The sequence below is a fragment of the Phoca vitulina genome, unplaced genomic scaffold (genome assembly GCF_004348235.1).
Source record: "Phoca vitulina isolate PV1807 unplaced genomic scaffold, GSC_HSeal_1.0 scaffold23, whole genome shotgun sequence".
In the NCBI taxonomy this organism is placed as follows: Eukaryota; Metazoa; Chordata; class Mammalia; order Carnivora; family Phocidae; genus Phoca; species Phoca vitulina.
In genome coordinates, this window is record NW_022589726.1 from 16,608,291 (window position 1) to 16,630,221 (window position 21,931).

The window sequence follows — 21,931 nt, forward strand, 5'->3', positions numbered from 1 at the left end:
ATCCTTGAGTTAGCGAAGGAACGGACCCAGCATATAGACTTGCCAAAAATTAAATGATGCAAAAGTGTTTCCATTTGACTTTAGACCTCATCCAAATACATACATATACATATACATATATGTATGTGTGTGTGTGTGTGTGGATGTGTGGATGTATGTGTTCAACATGTACCAACACATACCTTCAAATACACACATGCGCACCCATAAACACACACACACAGAAACATATATAACTTGATGTATGTTTTTAAATGTAGATACATTCATATGTGTGTACACACATACACACAACAAAAGCATATCAGCTGGCATAGAGAAATGAGCTTCATGTGAAATATTTCCATCAATCATCCCCAGCATGGATTATTCATATGGATAACTGAAAACATGCTGCATTTGTAACCAAGTAAATAACATAGTCAACATCGTCCTATCCTTTCCCATTTAAGGGAGTGAAAGGGCCACAATTCTAGGAATAAGGCAATTTCTTGATTTGATTTTTGATTATTTTGGCTCTCTGTAGCTTATGGGCCTTTCGGGTGCCAAACCTACTTCTGTCATCATCTGTGGAGGGTGAGTTCATTGCTAGGAAACTGCCCTCTAAGTTGATAACAAACTGAAAGCACCCCAGTTCCTCAAAATAGCTGCCTGGTAATGATAAAACCACACAAGAACCCCAACCTTCATTTTAATGTTTTGTAGTCCGTTTTTGCTTTACCTATTAGCTTTGACTTAATCAACTTTTATCTTATCTTATCAATTTTTTCTGTCAGAGAGAATGGACACTGGTCCCTCATGGAACCATAAGCATATGAAGCTGGGAGAAACTTCAGGCATCTAATGACACGATCATTTTATAAATGAGAAAACAGAAGCTCAGACAGCTTCCATGCCTTGCCATGTCCTCATATTTTCTTTCACATTTCTACATACGTTTCTACAATATCTGGAACCCTTTCAGTGGTTTATTTTGAAGACTGATTCAATATTAAGAACTGAGCTTTGTGACTTTATACCTGCTGTGGATGCTCAGCAAACAGCAATTTCCTCTTCCTTTCCTTGAGTCTTTATTGTTTTCTAATATTTTCTCCAATTCACATTTAGTAAGTTTACTTACTTACACACATATGAGGTACTGATCAAACATTTTATTTTCACGTGTGTTAGGACAGCCCTGATGGGATTCCTTTAATTTTTATGATTGACTACCTCTCTGGTTACTATGCATCTGCACCTAGCCTGGGCCACAATTTTCTTTGCTTTATGTAATATTCGTAGTGATTAACTTTAGCAAGTTTAGCAAAGCAACTGAGGCTTTGAGGGGTTACTTAATTTAACCAAGTAAGTTATCCAAAATTGTCATAATCATCCATTAACCTTATTTCAGAATATGTGTTTTAGTTAACCCCAAATGCAGCAGACCTTCACTTATCTAAAACAAATAAACAAACATACAACATTGTAATCAGATCATCTCTAACTTAACTTCTAGCTGATTGCATGACCTAGCTAATCAGTAATATCTCTGTCAGTTTCTTCCTCTATCAGGCAGTGTCTATAATACTTGAACTACTGGCCTCACATTGCTCTTAATATTGAATAATTGTGTAAAAATGCTCTATTATTTTATACTCTGCCAGACTATAAACCTACAAAGCAAGGTCATATATTTATTTCTGTATTCCCAGCATTTGGCTTAATGCCTGGCCCACAGGAAATGTTCGATAACTGTTTATAAAATTAAATTGAAATGAAGTATATAATACTATGTATTTGTGAGGTAATAGTATTCTTTTTCTACATGGCTTCGGGACAGATGACAGCAAAAAGCTACCACAAGGCTCTTTTTACTCTATACTAATTTCTAGAAAAAAAAGAAAAATACGGTGTTTCCTATTTCCCCAATTCAGGAAATTTGCTTCTGGGGATTTCTGTTTAACATGTCCCTGTGATGAGTTAAAAAACGGTATATTCCAATGTATGGACCGTAGGTCAAAAGGTTTGGATTTTGATGTTGGCTACGATTTATTGTATAAATGCAAAGGATCTGCTCTGTCCTTTTGTTCTCGATTCCCTCATCTTCTCTCTGATGATAATAATAAAAATAATAATGGTTGATTGCTGCCTTTGTGCCAGAAGCTGAGACAAACCCTTCACTGGCATTATCATTACTTTTAATTCTCGTATCAACTCCATGGATTGGTGGAATTGTTATGTCTTTTTTAGACAGAAGGAAACTGAGGCATAGAGATGTTCAATAAATTGTCCAGGACTATCAACTAATTAGTTTCACACCTGATCCAACCCTCTTAACTAAGAATTCCACGGGTGCCCTAGGCCTGCTGCAGTCACCATCAACACTCCCTCAGTCATGTATTGGAGGCAAAGAGAGAAGTTAACATAAATATAATGAAAGAATAATGAATGGTAACATGGGTGGTAGTAATTACCACTTATTAGATACTTACTTTGTGCTCTGGGTGTATAATCTCAATTGGCCCGTCATACTAACCCTGTGACATAACCATTACTATTATTGCCATTTTAAATTTGACGGATCTGAGGATTTACAAGATTAATCAACTTAACAGAGGTTATTCAACCAGGAAGTTGCATAAATAAAATATCATTTATTCGATCCTAAAGCCAATGTTTGCGATCAAAATGACAAACTTTACTTCAAAGTTATATAGCCAGACAAAAATAATCTTGAAGCTAGGCTGCTCCTCTGTCAATAGAAGATTTTGCAATTTTCATTTCTGTAATTCCCCGCTAAAATTTTTTTCTAAAACTCTAAAGATCTAGGACATGACAGCAGGGAAATAGATTTTAGCCCTCTGAAAGATACTTTCAAGCAACAAAGCATTGCTCTGTGAGCTAGCCTATATCTACATAGGCAACATACAATACAAAGCTGAGCTTTTGTCAGAGGAAGGAAAGTCTTCTCAGATTCTATTGCAGAGCTTGGGTATGGGCCAGCCTGGGTCATAGATACAACAGGATGTCATATGTAAAGCACAGCTGGTGTCAGAAAGTTCCATCAGCTCTGGCTTCTTGCAGATATGACATCCTTGTGTACCTACCAGGCAAATAACCACAAAGAATCATTTCAAACCTTTTGGATAAACCAACTAGTTCCAGTCCTGGTTCCACCACTAACTAGCAGTGTGGGCTTGAACAGATTACTCTATGCCTTAGCTTCCTAGTTTGTAAAATGAAAATAACAGTGGTGTCTCCCTTGTAGGGATGGTTTTAAGATTGAATGAATTAATACATATAAATAGCTTAGAAAAGCAACAGTACATAGTAAGCATCCAATAACTGCTAGATGTGATTGTTGATATCTGTCAGTTTATCTTTATACCTCCAGAATATTATTTGTAAAGATTCTCTTAATAAGTGTCAGATGACATAGGTACATGATTAGTCACTCAATATCATGAAAGATTGGAAAAATATAAATTATGTAATTTGATTTCATAAATTGTGGTATTTTAACATGGAATGCTTGCCAGCTATAAGAAAGGATTAAGAAACTTTTTATGACATAAGAAAATGCTCCATGGTGTGTGTCAAAGTAAATAAAATGCAATATGCAAACTGTTATATTATACCACTGATGGGAAAAGGGGAAAATAATGTAACTTCATATTTGTTCCTAATGTACTTAATATCTTCTTACATGCATGATAGATCTTTGGTACCTAATAAACTAAAGCTTAAAAAGTGGTTTCAAGTTGGAGAGTGGGTCCTGGGCAGATGAGGAGAGCAGTGAAAGGATGACTTTCTTTCCATATTTTAAATCAACTCTTTCCCTTGACTAACCAACTATGTTTTATTATCATCGTTATTATTTCTTTTATCATCAGAATTTTAGTCATGTAAGAAGAGACCCTGAAAGAAAAAAGTCAAGAGAAGAGATGTTAAAAAGCAGTTGCCAAAAAACACACTTCATAAATTTTGAAAAGTTGGTAGGCCCAGTTCTGGATAATAGTGCATCTTCCTGCTGTCCACCTCTCTGTGGTTCAATGTCTTAGGATGCCTATTGCCCTAGATTTCTGTAAATGGGAAGATCCTTTTTTCTCAACTGCCGATTACATAGTTGATTATGTGTGTGGCAGAGATCAGTGCTTCTAGGCTTCTGACTACTTAGTTTAGGCCTTTCAAATCTTCTGGCAAGATGAGTTGAAATATGGGATGTAAATCCTCCTGACAGACTGGCCTGTGCTCTTGCTGACTGCTCACAGGACATAGAGTCCAAGAAAAATGATAGACAAGAGTGAAGAAAAACTTTGAAGACAGACGAGGCAACACAATTTCTAATAAAACTCACAGTTTTATTTCTGCTAGAAAAAAGAGAAGAGAAACAGTCTGGGTTTTGTGTTTTGTTTTGTTTACAAAAAGTTTAAACAATTGGGTTTTTTTTATTTGATAAAGTCCACGGAAGAATGAAACCACCTTGGGTAAGAGAGTAGGCTCTTTCCAATCATACTGCACTCCCAAATTTTAATTCAATTAGAAAGTCTCTCTGAACAATCCCAGGGAAGCCTGTTTCATGGGTATCATATTCCTCAAAAGCATAAACAACAGATTCCCAAAAAATAACTGGCTCGTCTTAGAATGAAGGGGGGGGTGGGAATCTAAGAATATTAACTTGCATAGCCATTCAAATTATTGCTGCTTTTTATAAAATCATTACAGGTAACTCTGCACTAACTTCCTCCTTTCGCCTCACCCCAAACTCAGGAATTCCTAGAAAAATTATGAGCTACTTTCCAAACAAAGCCTTAGGGAGGGTTTGCAAGCACATGTACGGAGCCCAAAAAATTTGCATGAAAGGAAGGGAGAAATAAATTAAATAAATAATATCTAATAAATAACTCCAACAACATTCATTATCTACAAACTTAAATGCCAGAAAATGCTAGATCCCGCACAGCATCTCACAAAGGTAAATGCCAGTATAGCCTCAGAAAGGATGGCTTTGTAAACAGTTTACTTGCCTTTTGCCTCTAGAACAGTGTGGTGAGGGGAACCACTTTGGTAGCTGGTGGGATTTAAGATCTCTCTGCAAGGATATTTTCAAGGGAGTTTACGAACCAAGGGTACAAAATACAGCAGGGCTAGCACTGCAAGCAAAATGGAAAGAGGGTAACTTAGACTGTAAGGAGATAATAAATAAGAGGGTTAAAAATTCAAGATACACAGATAGTTTGGCAGGTTTTAGGGGATAGCTGAGCTGTAGAAAACAGCAAACTAATCTGCCTTATCAATTTTATTCATTGGCCCTATTTGTGTACCCTACATCCTAAACTTATCCTCTCTGGCAGGAACAGGATGAGATCCACTATCATGTAAACCATTTAGGCTTTTAGTTTGTTTTAAATAATTGTCCTGGCAGATTGAACAGGCCAGTGAAATTTCTCAGATCACATTTCTCTGGAAAAAAAATTGACAAAATTAGTGCTGATATAAAAGAAAGAAGAGTTGCATGAAGAAAAATAAACATCCTGCAAATCAGGATAAACTTGTGATGAAAACATAAATTGGGAAAAGCATTCACTGACCTTGGATTTGATTTCTGCATCCCTATGTCTGCTCACTTGGGAAGTTATCTACAATATGTAACAACATATTATGTTTTTGAAGTGAGGAAGAGGTAACAATTAGTGGGGGAGGAGATAAAGAATTGTATATGCATTGGAAGAATTCAAGTTTGGTCAATAAATTCACTGGTGCTTATCCTTCTAGAAAATATAATAATAATTGGTATGGACAGAGGTCAGCGGTTTCAACCATGTTTTCTGTAACCAAATGCAATTTATCTTGCCAGAGAAAATTTGGTTTTCCTATGGGCAGGTGTGAGATAGAAAGTCCCCAAACTATGGTTATTTGGTATAACCAATAGCCATTTTATTGCTCTTGAATATGACCTGGGTTGTTGGTTGATTCCAATAGCTGCACCTGAGCATCTTCAGAATTTCCAGAGCCTTTGAGTTATTGAGGCTATGAAATGGTCTAGATGACTTCTCTGAGTCCCATTGGTCATAAGAGTCTGGGGTTACAGTGACTTTCTTGCCCCACCTCTAGTACTAAGGAAGTGTTTTTGAAGTATTATCAAGAATCAAGTTGATATGAGATCTCTATTATGGTTCTCAAATTACTAAGGAAGGGATGTTCAGCTTTCAGCCAATAAGAAATAGAGCTAATCTCTTAAAGAACATGCTCTGTTATTCACAGTGAAAGCCAAGTTAGGATTTTAGCCTTTGGAGGCTATTTTTAGATAGATGCAAAAAAGTCCTACCAAGTCCCAGAGAAAAATGCATCTTGTCCTCCTTTGGCAACTCCATCTAATCATTCCACACATACTGTCCATTTCCTATTATTCTTCAATCCTTTCAGTTTCAAGAAGTTTATAGGCATGATCACCAAAGTTATTGAATTTCAGAGCTGTGAAGGACTTTAGAAATCATCTAGACTTAAAACAATTGTCCGATTTTACCAGTAAGTAAACAGAGGCCAGCAATGGAAAATTAATTGACATAGATCATTCAATGAGTTTTTGGCATCATTAGAATAGGGCCCAGGGCTTCTATTTTATTTCCACATGATTGTAAACAGTCCAATAATTTCACTTGAGAACCCTAACTAGAGGAATCAATACAATATGGGAAGCTGATGAGAAAAGAGTGTGTCAGGTGCAGGAGGGCCCAAATGGACTGGGGCTATTGTGTCTGAAATATATCTATAGGGTTCCTTTAAGGTCATTGAATCTTCAGTTCAATGACTTGAATTATGGAAAACATTCCCACGTTATCCTCTGTAATGTTTGTCTTACTGCCCTAATCAGTAAAGATTGTATTAAGTTGGGCCCCAATGCCATGGTGGGGGTAGGAATCATAGGACATATCTATGGGAACATCATAGCGAGGGGTACCAGCCTGAAAGGGAGTTGAATGCACATGCCCTGAGCTTAGACTTGCAGAGGGGTAATGTGGCATGAAGCTGTAGGATTTATCCAGGTCAGGAGAGCCGTCTTGCTTCAAGGAGAAGTTCCCACTGATGCTCAAGGGTGGAGTGAGTGGACCCTCATAAGGTGGTGTACTGCAGTCAGGTGGATGGCTCCCAAAGGATGATTCTCCCAAACTCTTGAATACTGGGGGTTTGAGATTAATAAGATGTGTTTCCATATGGCCATAAGGAGGGCTGGGGAGCCCAGGAGACTGATAGTTGAAGTTATGGACAGAAATGGCAGAGTCACAAATAGGAGATTTCTCCTCGTGCTTCTCCAGGAGGACAGACTGAGGGCCCAGCTGGAGGCATCCAGCCACCAGATTGCTTGTAGGCTGAGAGAGCCCTTTACAGAGCATCTCCACAAAGCCCTTCCCTTCAGGTGTCTGTCCAGTTTCCAGGACCTCAGACAAAGCCCAAATATAGTTCCTGGCCAGTCTAAGAGTCTCTATCTTGGAGAGCTTTTGGGTCTTTGAGTAACATGGCATGACTCTCCTCAGGTTGTCCAGGGCATCATTCAAGCCGTGCATCCGGGTCCGTTCTCTAGCATTGGCCTTGACTCTCCGAGCCCTGAATCTCTCAAGGCGAGCTTTTGTCATCTTCTTTTTCTTCGGACCCCTTCTCTTAGGCTTTTCCCCATCCTCTTCCTCCTCTTCCTCCTCCTCAATACTGTCATGCTCTTCAACTAAGCTGCCAAGCATCCCATAAGCAGCTGGTCTTCTCTCCTCCTCCTTCATCTCATTCTGAGAGCCCAGACCTTTGTCCATCCAGGATGGTGTGTTGACCAACTCTGTCATCTCCTTGGATTTCACATAAGGTTTTGCCATTCCTAGATTCTGGAAAAGGAAATGACAATGATTAGTGTCTGTGAATATCTGCTTTAATTTAAATCTAAACTTTCTTTTTATGTCTTAGATATAAAGCAAAGAATTGTATTAGGATTCAACTTATGATTATCTAGTCCAAGTCCACCATTCTAAATAAGTAATCTAAGACTCAAATAAATGCCCAAAACACTAACGTAGCTATGGCATATTACAAGAAAATCAACCAAAGAAAATGAAAATTGACTTGATTATTCATTGTAGTGCCAGCGCCTTACTCTTTTTATTCTCTGGTGCTTTGTCTCATGGATACTTTATGCAAAAATAACATATAATAGTCAAACATATTTTTCCTTCTTACCAGAATCCAGATCATAAAGGGAAGTACATAAGGTGGGCATATAAATTATTGTCCAAATAGAGAAATTCCTGAAAGTAAGAGAGGATGCTAAAGTAATTATAACTATATAATATATATAAAATAATTATAATTACTACAAAATTTGAAAAGAATATTAGTAAGTAAACTGTTGTATTTTACACTATAAAATAAATGAAACACTGTGGTGGGATCATTCAGACTTTGCTCTCCAGAGGACTGCCCAGCCTCTATTTAGAGACATACCACATACATTTAACCTATAACATTCCATGTTTCCCACTGACTCTACCAACTGTTAGGTTCAGCCATCTTAGGAAAGAACCATACCACAACTGGCTGGTACCCCACGTGACCATGAAATATTTCTCTAACCATCACCTGAAGAGCATTTTGTTTTTCAGCAAGCACCTTGTGGTCTGTCTAGTGTAGTGGTGTTAGAGGTATTAGTGATATGGTGTCTAAAAGGATCAGGAAAAGAGAGCAGGGTTACCACTGACCATTTTTTTAAATTCACCCATATGTTACAGTGAAAACTCTTTCATTGCACATGCATCTCACATCATCAGACAAGACTATGGCAGAGCAACTAGATTTACAAGCCAGAGGTCTACAAAGCTTATTTAAGATTATTTTAGTGCAACTATTATAATAATACTTCATTAAAAATGAAAAATCTGGAACAAATGCTAAACTTAACAGAACATAGTAGCTGCAAACATTGAAATAGCCTGACTACTTTAATTCACTTGCCTAACAGATAGTGTTTAATCAGAATTTTCTTTGACAATATTGCAGTTTGAAAACCAGAAGACACCGGTGGTTTAGTAAACATTTTGTGTTCAATTCTGGAGGAGTGAATTGTTTTGAGATTTGCTGATCAATTTGTAGGTATATAATTTACCAAATAAAAGTATCTGAGAAGCTCAACTGGGGCATCCCTGTTTACCAGCTTAGTCTTTGAAATGTTAAACCTTCCATCACTTTTGTATATCAGAAAGGAGAGAGCATGATAAATGTTTTTTGATCCTTAAAGCTTGGGCCTCAATCAATGAAAGCAGGATTTAGTACATAGATTTTAAAAATATAAATATATGATTTGATTTGTTTCTGGTAATTTGAACTTGTTTTCCTTGTAACCTCATTTACCTCCTATAAATAATTAATGTTACCACATTGCAAAAACAGCCTAGGTTTCATGTTAATCAGCACAGAAATCATGTCAGCTTGACTTACTCACTTAATAAGGCTTCCTGGGTAAGCAGCTTTATTGAAAACACACGTTGGAATCTATTGGTCAACTGGCTGCCCAGGCCAAGTTAGAAAATCCCACTTTTAATATGGATGATGGAGCTTGTGTGCTGAGCCGCACTTCTAACTCAGCCAGATATCCAGAGGGAGGGTGAAGGACCTAATTAACTTTCTGTTAAAGTAACACAGACCTTTCTGAGGCAGGTGCACTCCGAGGCCAAAGAGGATGGAGTAGGCTTGGGAAACGCAATGTTCCACACGTAATTATAATAATGTTTGTGTAGCCTTATAACCAACCTTTGAGGGAAATAGGGATTTATGCTTGTTTTGTAGTTGAGGTCACTGTGGGTCAGAGATTAAGTGACGGAAATGCAAAGATGTAAAGCTGATAGAGCAGGACATAAAACCAGGTCTTCTGATTCCAAATCCTAGGTTTTATGGGTTTTTTACCTTTTTTTTCCATCATAGCTACAGGAAGAAAGAGAGGCACTTTGACTTCAGGAGATGTGGATCAGTAGAACTAAGTCACCAGGAAATGACCATCATCCAAAGAGGGGCTAGTTTAGGTGTTCTTTGCAGTGTTAACTCTCCTATTCCAGGATTCCTTCCTCTTCCAAATTTTTTTCTTGTTGTTTCCACCCTTTTATTCTCCCACCTTCTCTTACTCTGCTCCCTTCTCCTTTTTTCTCTTCCTTTTATTTGTCTTGTCTCCTCTTTATCATCATATCACTGGGTCATACTTACATGCATGGAGAGTTGAAAAGGAAGATGCAAGAGAGGAAAGCAGAGTCTCCTGAATTACCCCTGAAATTGAATACCATCCTAGCCTCTGTAATTGACATTATTTTATTATCAATTATTATTATTATTATTATTATTATTATTATTATCCCCACCTCCCACCTCTGGACACTAGCCAAGTTCTGTCAATCCTCACCGTTATCAAGAAGTGGGATTAGGAGAATAGAGTTAGACTATCCTTTGCCTTCAACATAACTTAATGGTCCTGTAAGAGTCAAAGAGCTGCTTTCAAATCAGATTATCAGCAGGTATGAAGGAAAACAACCAAATGGCTTTGCCTAAAACAATGAAAAGGGCAAACAATTTCCAACCATGGAAAGGATAGATGACTCCAGTTTAACTCTCTCTTTTCCCTAGATTCTGGTCCCTTAGCTCTAAGAGAATCCCATGGGTATATAGTATGGCTTTGAAATCTTGGAAGCTGGAATACACACACTCTAGGCCCAACTGTTCTGATTCCTGGTTGCTGATCTCAAACATATTACATGACTCTCTGATCTTCCATTTCCTCTTTGATAAAATAAGAATAAGGTATATTCAAGATGGTTCGTGCAAGATAAATAAAAATAAAAGATTTTTTAGACTTTAAATGCTATAAAACATTATCCATATATTGATCTTGTGTTTATTCTTGAATTCTCTTATCTAATCTATTTACACATTTGCATATTCAAAAATAAAAATTGTTTCTCACAGTTGAATAGTAAAAGTAGATTTTACTAACTACTGTGCCTCTTATTATCTTGAGGGAACCTCCTCTGATTGGCTCAAAAGATAATCTGACAATTGTCCAATAGCCCGCCAGTTTTCCCAGTGAGGCTGGACAGCAGACTCTGGAGTCAGATTACTTGAGATTAAGTTTCAGTTCAATTACTTACTAGATGGATGACCTTACCCAAGTTTCATAACCTTTCTGTGCCTCATCCCCTCTCTTTAAAATAGGAATAATAATAGTCCTACCTCATAGGATTATTGTGAGCATAATGAGCTAATATATCTAAAGACTTTGAATAGTGTCAGACATCATAAATGCCATGTAAGTGTTAGGTACTATTGTTCTTAAAATTCATCATGACTTTTTCTGGCCACATGGAAAAAAATAAGTATAATTGCAATCTGTGCTTACTACTGATTTTATGCCAACAAAAGCCAATGGCTGCATCTCAACAACCATTTTCAAAAATGTTTGACAAACCCCCTCCTCCAACTTCCTACTAAAACTAAATAACAAAGCTTCTATCCTGGTGCAAGAGGTGAGGACACGGTGTTCTATCAGCTGCCTCTACCAGATTGACTAAAACTCTTCACCATATTCAAGGAGGAAGTTAGCCTCTTTCATTCTGTTTTATAATTGGGAGACAGCAATTTGCTGAACACTCCTACTCAGTTACATGAATTTTTAGGTTCATGAAGTTTCTGGTGGAATACAGACAACTCTTGGCCCCTGGACATTTTTCCTTTTGTCTTTGATTAAACACTATTGGGGATAAGACTTTCTTACCAGAATCAAGTGCCAAAGCTCTGAGGAAAAAAATAAAGTGTCTCTCAAATAGAAGTAAAAGCCAGGACTCCTCAAAGATTAAAAAAAAAAAATTGCTTTGCCTTTGACTTTTTCCACCTAAATATCTCCAATGCATCAAAAAGTTAGCAGAGGGAAAAAGATGATGAACATCCAGTTTTAGACTTGAGAATTGAAAATGTGTGTGGTATAGTTCTGAGTTCTGATCAAGGAAAGCAACTTGGTTCTCTCCAGAACAAGTATCTGATTCTACCATGGCTTTAGCCTGTTAATGAACTAGCTCAGAGGTGTATTGAAAGAATCATGAAACTGAGACCTTCTTCACTCATTTATTACTTACCTATTAAATGAGTACAGAGAAATCATTTTCATTTTTTTACCCTTAGGGCAAAGTGGAAATAATATTTTTGTCTTCCATATCTCATTTAGAAGCTTTTATGAAAAACAAGGAAATCAAGCAAAAGAACTTAGACTTTGTAAAGTTATTAGGCAAACGTAAAGGCTGGCAATTGTTTGATAGAAGCAGTATGGGAAAAGCTCTACACAGAGTATTGTGATACACCATTTTAAGTTTCCCCAATTTTTACAAAAGAAATTAGCTCTCAAAATATACATGAAGCTGACTCCAGTGTGGCAAAAATCGATGAATACTGGCTCTGGAGGTAGAATACAGCTTTCCCGACTCCACCCTCAAATGCATTCTAATTCTCTAAAGCCCATTTTATTCTTTGATCTTAGAATTTGGACATCCTTACATATCTACATGTTATGACAAAATTTTCCCTTTTCTTTAGGGTCTTTCCTAAATTTCACATTTAGCCCATTCTCTCAAATTTGAAATTGTCTCTCACTCTTTTTTTGAACCTGTTCTAGCAAAATGCTTGCTTAAGCAATGACTGTGACTACCCAATACTTTAATTCCTGGGGCTGAGGTCATTAAGCATGACTATTACATGGATCTGTGCTGGAACTCATCTGACATTTTACTAATTTTTTATTTGTTGTGGAGAAGTTTCAATTTATGAATAAGTGAGCAAGGAGTACTTGGATGTGTGTGTGTGGTGATTAGACAGTGTCTCCTCTTGGAAGTTGATTGTACTCACTTCACTTCCTGATCCTATGACTAAATCCTAAATACAACAGAGAGGGGACTATTCAGCTCAGTTTCTAGGGAATCTAAGCCCCAGACAGGTTAAATGCCTTGCTCAGAGTTGCAGAGTCTTCCTACTGAAGACAGAATACAGACCAGGGTGCTCACAAGTTGCACTACCTAGAAACATCCAGTGGAGCTGTTTTGTGCTCTTCCTATGCAACTTCTTATACTCTACCACTTTCCCTCTTGGTTAATACCTATACACACACACATACACAGGCACATCTTATCCAACATAGCTGTGTCATACTTCAGTTTTCATAGCCTCAGATTCAAATGGCAAACTTTGCAAACAGAAATTACTCAATCTTTCAGTTTCCCTGCCTTGTTCTTGAACATTTCATCTTTGGTCCCTCTGTCAAAAAACAAGGGAAGCATTTTACATTTATTGGTATTGTTCTTAGTACATTTTTGGGGTGGTGAATGAGTGAGAGGCAGAGGAGACAAAAATATACATGAACAATCTTTCTTTTTTGATTTCTTAGCTGAAAGAATGAGGAAAAGGAGTTTCCCCACTTTGTTACAAGTATCTAAGAATTTTTAGCAGACCAAATGGGGGCAATGGTAAGAATATACCCCCTGGCTTTCCCTGGCTTTCCAACATCTTCTCCCATTCCTTATTCTATTGCCATTCCTCTTCTTCCCCATCCACTCTCCACACAGTCCTAAAATGCTGTGAGCAGAGGGGCAGATTGGGTCAATTCTTGCAACCTACTTGCTGAGCCACCTCAGAAAAGCAGTTAAACTTTTTGGACACTGTTTCTCCTGCATTAATAAAATGGAAGGCTGGGTTTGACAGGAAAGGGGGAAGATAATTTGTAATCTCTACTTTATAAAAATGATTGGGAGTATGAGTTTCACTTCGGGTAGCAGGTGCTATGGGAATTAGTGAAATTATTAAAACTTTAATAATTTAACTATTAACACTGTGTTAATAGTGTTCTCTCTCTGCCTCTCTGTTCAAGTTTCCTAAGTCCTACCCTCTTCTCTCCTAGCCCAGAAGAGCCTTACCTCAACCCAACTGCTCCTCTAGGTCTGTGGGAACTTCCCACAGAAACTTTAATAGTCCCATACCAACCCATCCAAGGGCTCACCTCTGTCAATGGCAGTCCCTGGTATGAACTCTGTGAATCTGCGTCCTGGAGGAGACTCAGAGAACCCAGGTCTCCCTGACCATCCAGACCATAGGAGAAAGAGGTGCTTTTAGCGATCCATGTTAAACCGGCCACTGCCTCTTAGAAATGCCACCAAATCTGCTTTTTCTGATTGCGTCTTGTTCTACTCCTTCCTTGGAGTTCGGTATGCTCCTCCAGGACGCCTTGGGGCTGATGCCCCCGTTGTAGCTGGTCTTCAGTACCTCCTCTGCGTGGTTAGTTCCCCGGAGTGGAGTTTTCAGGACCACAGCCTCTGGGCAGCTCCCGCTTTCTGGCTGGAGCCTCTGAGTTGCCGCAGTTTTGATTGCTTTCCCAGCTGACCAGGGCGGGGTGATGCTGCCCGGGGTCTAGCTCCTCCCCTTCCCCAGCCGAAAGACACACCTACTTCAGAGGCTCCTCTGGCCAGGTCCAGCTTACCATTCATTTGTTTTGTTTGTTTATTTGCTTGTTTGTTTAAATAGGGATAGAAGTTAGTAGAAGGAGAATATGAGGGGAGAGTTGCTGAATTTGAGAGGTAAAGAAAAAGAGGACTGGAAATCTTTGTGGTTAAGAAGGTAAGAAATAAGGTGAAAGAAAATTTAGGTAGACTTGGAGAGAGAAGTAAGAAGGGTGGCCCACGTCTGAAGAGTCAAAAAATGAGAAAGATACAGGCCCAGAACACAGCATCATTGACTGTTAACCTTATGCTTGTAGATTGGCGTCTTTAGTTTTGAAACTTCAGAATTCTAAAAGTAGAAGGAAAAAGTATCTTCCTCTCCCTTCTTTTCCACATGTCAAACTTATTTCCATTTAAAATCTTTTTATTGTAATTAGTGAATATAGACAAAGCCACATCTCTATTTGTTGTATTGTTCTTTCACCTTTTCTGTTTGCTTGAAATTTATAAAAATATAAAGTAAATGAATGAAATCTTTCATTCTAAGGACACTTAGCTCTTCAAATCACAAATTGGGATCCACTATTGTTTTTCAAAAATATATCCAAATATATTGTTAAGCATTCAGTTAGAAAAAGTCCACCTGAGCAGCAGTGGACTTAGAAGAAAAGAAAGTTCCTACAATTTTTAAAATCCCTGTGGTATTTTGAAGTAATATTAATTGGCTAGAACAGAAAAAGAAAACTACAGCTGGAAAGATTTAAAGAAAATATGTGGATATGCTTTATTACAGAGAGCTACCAAGGCAAAGCGTAGAATCTTCATTTTAAGATATAAAGGGTTTTGTAACCTTCTAGTGGCTCTGGGGAGGAAAAGGAAGGGTGCTTGGATCAAGCTACTGGCTGACTGATATTCAGTAATTCAACTTCACTTACAGTATCAATTTTCACATCTGTAAAAGGATCTGATAAGTTTTTCCCATTAGTAGCAAGATAGAATTCTGAGTCCAAGCTCAACCTCTTTTTGAAATTGAATTGAAAGGAATCCCCCAGGTTTTTGGAAATCGCCTGCTCTGCCAATGTAATGGGCACATGTCTAATAGAAATGAAGAGCTATAAGAATGCCTTATGTGCAAGGAAAGGTGCAGAAGTTTAAAACAAAAGATGGGTTTACTGTCAATAATGCTGAAAGGCATATCTTAGGTTTGAAATAGTTCATTTTTTAAAAACTCTGATATAGGTGTCCTATGACTCTTGTCCTTTACACACACACACATACACACACACACACACAGAATAAAAATTAACTTTTTTTTCAATTTTTATAGGAAATTGTTCATCTTCAGCAAATCTTAAAGCTCTTACTAATCTGTCTTGTGTTCCTCTTCAGGAAATATCTGCTCAGCAAAATAAACTTCATTTTCAGAAGAATTAAATTACACATGCTAGGAAAGGTGGATTTCTGAAAAACAAATCAGATTCCCCTCTTCAGCCAGAGGAAATTTATCTATGGAGTAATTTGTGCTTAGGAGAGAGCTGCAATGAGCATGTATAGAATGGATTGATCCCCTGCTTTGTGTCTTCGAAGCCATGTCCATGGATATTTGACAGTTCGGGATATTGGTGATGTTAGTATCCTGCCTATGCAATGCTCAGAGTGCAGGCGAGAGTAGTGGATTAGCAGAAAGGTGAACATATTGAGACAAAGATGAGGGTGGGGACAGAACATTCTGTGGGGCTCCTGGCTTTCTCTGACAGATGTAAGAAACTAAACACAATAGGATTAGCTCCCAAAACACGTTCAGTTGTGTATATGTGTGTGTGCCCGTGTGTGCAGCCTGAAGAGGGCATTGAGGAGGACACTGAATTTTCTTTAAGAGCTGCCTTTTGCAGAGGGAGGGATGGAATCTATTTCATCAGGGTCACCCTCATCACAGCTACTCGAAGGTTATACAGACAGTTGGCCATTGAACTCAGAGAGCAAGAAGGGGCGGGAGGGGTGTGTGCAGTCAGCAGAGGAAAGGGGGCGGTGACTGCCTGCAGAGCATTTACATTCATTCTCCTCCCCCCACATGGTTTCTGGGCCAGAGGGCCAATCCCCAGGCCTTCCTTCTTTCTCCGTGCTTTTTGTAAAGCTCGAGCTAACCTGTTAGAACCATCTGCTGGGTGGGGAAAATGCAACCAGCGCTCAGTTGCCGGCCCACAGGCCGAGAGCCATTGAAGCAGAGAACAGGGAGGCAACAGGCAGATTTATGGGCAGCAATCTGTTCCCCCCACCCCAGGCCCCTCTGCCAGGAGACAGCTTGATAATCCATCAACCCCACTAATGAATTAATTAGTATTCCCAGTAATCCTGACCCCCAAAGGAGACTGGCCCATGGGCCCCTGAGGGGGCTAGAAACTGCCTTCTTCAACCAGACACTGAAGACCCTGGACCAATGCCTGACATAGGCCCCAGGGTGCTCAGCTACATGCCACAGACCCTGTTGTTAAGGTCCCCAGATGTCCCTCCTTCTCACCTTCCCTCGGGACACAGCTAGCTTTTGCTGAATTGAAACCTATACTACCAACAAATGGAGTCCAGAGCCATAAATCAGGGATGGTAGAAAGCGAGGGTTCAGGCTGCCCATATTTAGGATGAAACTTGAACAGATCCTAAAGCTGCTCTCCAAGGATTAGGACAGGGTTGGAGTAGGGTGAGGATGGGGGCAGAAGGTAAAAGAAGCACAGTCCCTGACCTCAAGAAGCTCCGGTAGGGCAATGACACGGGGTCAAAAATAATCGTGAAACAGGTTGAAACAAAGTGATTTGTGACATGAATCTCTCCCGAATAAAGACTGCAGTGGAACAGAGGTGTCAGCTGAGTTTCTGAACAGACTGGCATCTGGGAGGTTCACAACCCTCCCTTAAAATTGTAAACTCCTTCATTCTTTTACAAAACTCTCAGATATAGTGGGGTGAAAAAAAAGCTTAGGAGTGAGGAAACCTGTGTTCTAAACCGTGGTCTGCCTATAACTGTGGGACCATGATGAGTGATATGAGCTCTCTGCCTCACATCATCAGTCAATGATCGGGTTGGATCATGACCTCTTAGGTTCCTTCCAGCTCTCACATGTAGTGATGATGACATAGTTCAATGTTACAATTCCCCCTTTGAGAGTGAATAACACTAGCCCTTCGAAAGTATACAATCTGAGTCCCCAGGTTTGAATAACCAGGTTAATGACAAAAGTGGGTTTAGAAAACAGGTAGTAGACATGGGTGTCCTCTCTCCACCCAGATTGCTGGTCTCTTTTGGGAAGGACACTTAGACTAAACCTTCTCCCACCCCATTCATTCAAGTCCTATTCATTTGGGCATTCACAGGGCACACAGAGTGACTCACTCCAGCAACAAAATAATGACCTGCATTTGTTAAAATCTATTGGGAACCTTCTGAACCTTGGGGAGCTCTACCACCTGCCTTCAGCGCCCTTCTCTGCACTTGCAATAACCCAATTTCTACGAGCGAAGTCCTCCTGCACTCATTTGAAACCTAACATGGCCTTTTACTAATCATGCCGCTTCAGGGAAGTTATTTATCTCTCTGGGCCTCAATTTCTTCATCTGTCAATTGAAGGTAATAATGTTTATCCAATAAACCTGCCCTGAGGAGTATATATCTCATTAAATATGAGACAATGTATGCAAAGTACCTAGTATAGAGACTGGTACTTTGCAGGTGTTCAATAAATTGTAGTTGTTATTGGTATTTTGTCTTAAACATTTAAATCTGATTTTTCATCTCTTAGCAATCAAGGAAAAACTAATGTCAGGATCTTCATATAGAGTTCCTATCTCTGTGCTCCTATCTCTATATAAGTATTCCTTTTTTATAATAATGACCGTACTATATTCATTTGTCCAAGAAGTGAGTTTTATGTACATATAAAACCCTAGGTAGTGTGTAAGATTCTGGGAATACAGAGCTGAATAAGATCCCTCATTCTTTTTTTTTCTCTTTATTTATTTATTTTTTTATTATTATGTTATGTTAATCATCATACAGTACATCATTCGTTTTTTTATTTATTTATTTATTTTACTTTTATTTTTTATTGTTATGTTAATCCCCATACATTACATCATTAGTTTTTTTTTTGTTTTTGTTTTTGTTTTAAAGATTTTATTTATTTATTTGACAGAGAGAGTGAGAGAGTACAAGCAGGGAGGAGTAGTAGAGGGAGAGAGAGAAGCAGGCCTCCCGCTGAGCAGGGAGCCCGATGCGGGGCTCGATCCCAGGACCCTGAGATCATGACCTGAGCCGAAAGCAGACGCTTAACCATCTGAGCCACCCAGGCGCCCCTACATCATTAGTTTTTGATGTAGTGTTCCATGATACATTGTTTGCGTATAACACCCAGTGCTCCATGCAGAATGTGCCCTCTTTAATACCCATCACCAGGCTAACCCATCCTCCCACCCCCTTCCCCTCTAGAACGCTCAGTTTGTTTTTCAGAGTCCATCGTCTCTCATGGTTCATCTCCCTCACTGATTTCCCCCCCTTCATTATTCCCCTCCTGCTATCTTCTTCTTTTTTTTTTTTTAACATATAATGTATTATTTGTTTCAGAGGTACAGATCTGTGATTCAACAGTCTTGCACAATTCACAGCGCTCACCATAGCACATACCCTCCCCAATGTCTATCACCCAGTCACCCCATCCCTCCCACTCCCCACCACTCCAGCAACCCTCAGTTCGTTTCCTGAGATTAAGAATTCCTCATATCAGTGAGGTCATATGATACATGTCTTTCTCTGATTGACTTATTTCGCTCAGCATAACACTCTCCAGTTCCATCCACATCGTTGCAAATGGCAAGATTTCATTCCTTCCGATGGCTGCATAATATTCCATTGTATATATATATACCACATCTTCTTTATCCATTCATCTGTCGATGGACATAAGATTCCTCATTCTTAACCAACTTTCAGTATAGTGGCAGAGGCAGAGAACCAAATTATGTAAGTATATAAATCAAAAACTCCATTTCTCAGTGTCTTTCTAATACAATTACATATGTGCCCCAGGAGCCACGTACAGAACAGAGATGTTCATTGCAGTATTGTTTTTAATAGTGAGAAAGTACATTATCAATACATTAAGTAACCAATGGTTTAGCCAACCAATAGACTATTACTTAATTTGCATGACCTGGCCTATATATACTAACAAGAAGTGTACTATATGTTTTAACATGCTGTGGGAGGAAATGTAAAGCAACATATAGAAATATAGGTTCCACATGATACATTTAATTTTTTGAATGTATGTGTTAAATAATAGATATTGTACACACACACACCTGCAAACTGATAACAGTGAGTCTTTTCCTCAAGAGATCTCCTTCCTAAGATTAAGTAGGTTGAGATTAGGTAGTTATCAAAGGAGATTGTTTTCTTTTTGTGCAAGAGTAATGAATTCATATATAACCTCTGAAAGCAAAATTGATATTAATAATTAATATATGCTATTTTAAAAATCTTATTTCCCACTCATAGCCAACCTTATTTTCAGGAAGGATCTGATAGTACCCCCCAACCCCAAACACTAGGTATATGGCAATATGCCTCTTCCATGACAAGACCACCATAATAGCTCCCACCAACTCTGCCCTCATACCCTCAGCCCCAAGAGCATTTGCCAAGTCTTAGGAGCAAACTTCATGTTGAATTTAAGAGGCTTCAATCATCAGTGATTCTTAAGCCCTGAGAAATATCTGGTAGAAGGCAATAGGGATTTTCTAAGAATCCAGCCTTAATTTATGCCACTGGAAAAAGATGAGGATAAAGAGATGAATAAAACCAAGTCTTCTGGGAAGGCCAAGCAGAGCACTGCCCTTGGCACTGTCCCATCACAGCCAAAGCTCCACTCCTCCAAGTGGACACTACGCCATCATGGAGGCCATCTCCCTGCATCTGTGGTAGCTTTCAGTGGTCTGCTTCATTAGGCCAGTGCTCTAATCCCATCACTTCTCCTAAGCATTCATGAATTGAGTGAGGTAGAAGCCAATAAGAAGAAACTGATTACTAACAGTAATAATTCATAGCTAACCCTTATAGGATATATGCCATATGTTAGATGCTGTTTTAAGTGCTTTTCATGTATTAATTTATTTAATCATCACAAGAGCCTTATGAGGTAGGTAGGTAGGTAGGTAGGTAGGTAGGTAGGTAGGTAATAATAGTAGTGTCATCTCTGTTTTACAGGTAAATTGAACCAATACAGAGAGTGTGAATCACTCGCCCAAGGCCACACAGGAAGTGATGGTGTCTTAAATGATGGTCCTGGAATTTGGATACAAATAGTCTACCTCTACTATGTGATATTGCCTTCCTAAAGCAGGTAACTGCTAGTTAACTTTACATCTAAAATCTATTCCCTGGATGCCCCAATAGGGATACTGAAAGTAAAATGATTAGCAGTGCCTGGCAGGATGGCATCCTCATCTGGTTCCCTTGCTGTCCAGGGTATGTTTAGAAGAATCATGTTTTGCCCATAATATACTAGTCTGAGATTCAATTTCAGGAGACTTTTTACCTCTACAACTGATACTGCAATATGGAGAGATGGTAGCATCTTGGTATCTAGAAGCTCCTACAGTAGGAGAGCTACTCCCCACTCATCTGGCCTCCTGAGCCCCGATCTACCCCAGATCTCATGCTCTGAGACAGTATTTTATGAATCCAGAGCAGAGAGAATGACCTCTCTTATGAAAATAAAATGTAAAACCCTTTAGGATTTGAGCCAAGCAGAGTATTGAAAGACCATTGTGGGAGCTAGCTATAGAAGCAGGCCATATACTGTTCACCAGCCTGAGACTCCTCTTCCAGATGGGGTTTTTCCTTTCTCCCACTAATTTTAAGAGAACAAATGTACCAAAAAAATACATGAAATATCCACATAGCCCGGTTCCCAAACTCTGGTGTTCTGCTTCTGCAATAAATGATTTTTCAACCACAGAGGTCTGAATTTCTCAGACATTTTTCCCTTCTCCCTGCTCACCCATTCTCTCAGCTGGAACTGCTTTCATTTTTAGACATTTTAATTCCTGGTATGTTAGGAAGGCAGGGGATCAGGCAACACAGAGAATATAAAGCTATGCCGGCCCTTTGGGGTTCAAAGGTGAGTATTTTAAGATCCCAGAATTCTAGTGTGGGAAAGGGTAGGGATAAAGCAGGAAACTGACATTTGCAATGTGTCTACACCATACAGTTGCTGCATCAGTAATCTGCATATATCATCTCTTTTAGAAATACAACCAGCATTCTGTGAATTTTTACATTTATCCGAGAGATTTACCAACATGAATTCATTTAATTGCAGCAACAACTCTTTGGGATGGGGACTAGTATTATCACCTTTTTTTTAACAGATTAGGAGAATGAGGTCCATAAATCCATGCATTCAGTAAATA

General features: G+C 38.9%; 1 protein-coding gene across 1 annotated transcript; it reads right to left on the reverse strand.

The window, feature by feature from the left end:
* Nucleotides 1–6,633: 6,633 nt before the first annotated feature.
* NEUROD4 (neuronal differentiation 4) lies at nt 6,634–7,841 on the reverse strand. Its single transcript, XM_032420228.1, has one exon. It carries the CDS (start codon nt 7,839–7,841, stop codon nt 6,846–6,848), a length of 996 nt encoding a protein of 331 aa, XP_032276119.1. The 3' UTR covers nt 6,634–6,845.
* Between the last annotated feature and the right edge of the window lie 14,090 nt (nt 7,842–21,931).

Excerpts from the sequence above, each read along its gene's own strand:
- NEUROD4 (XM_032420228.1), bottom strand. The coding sequence starts at position 7,841 with ATGGCAAAACCTTATGTGAAATCCAAGGAGATGACAGAGTTGGTCAAC.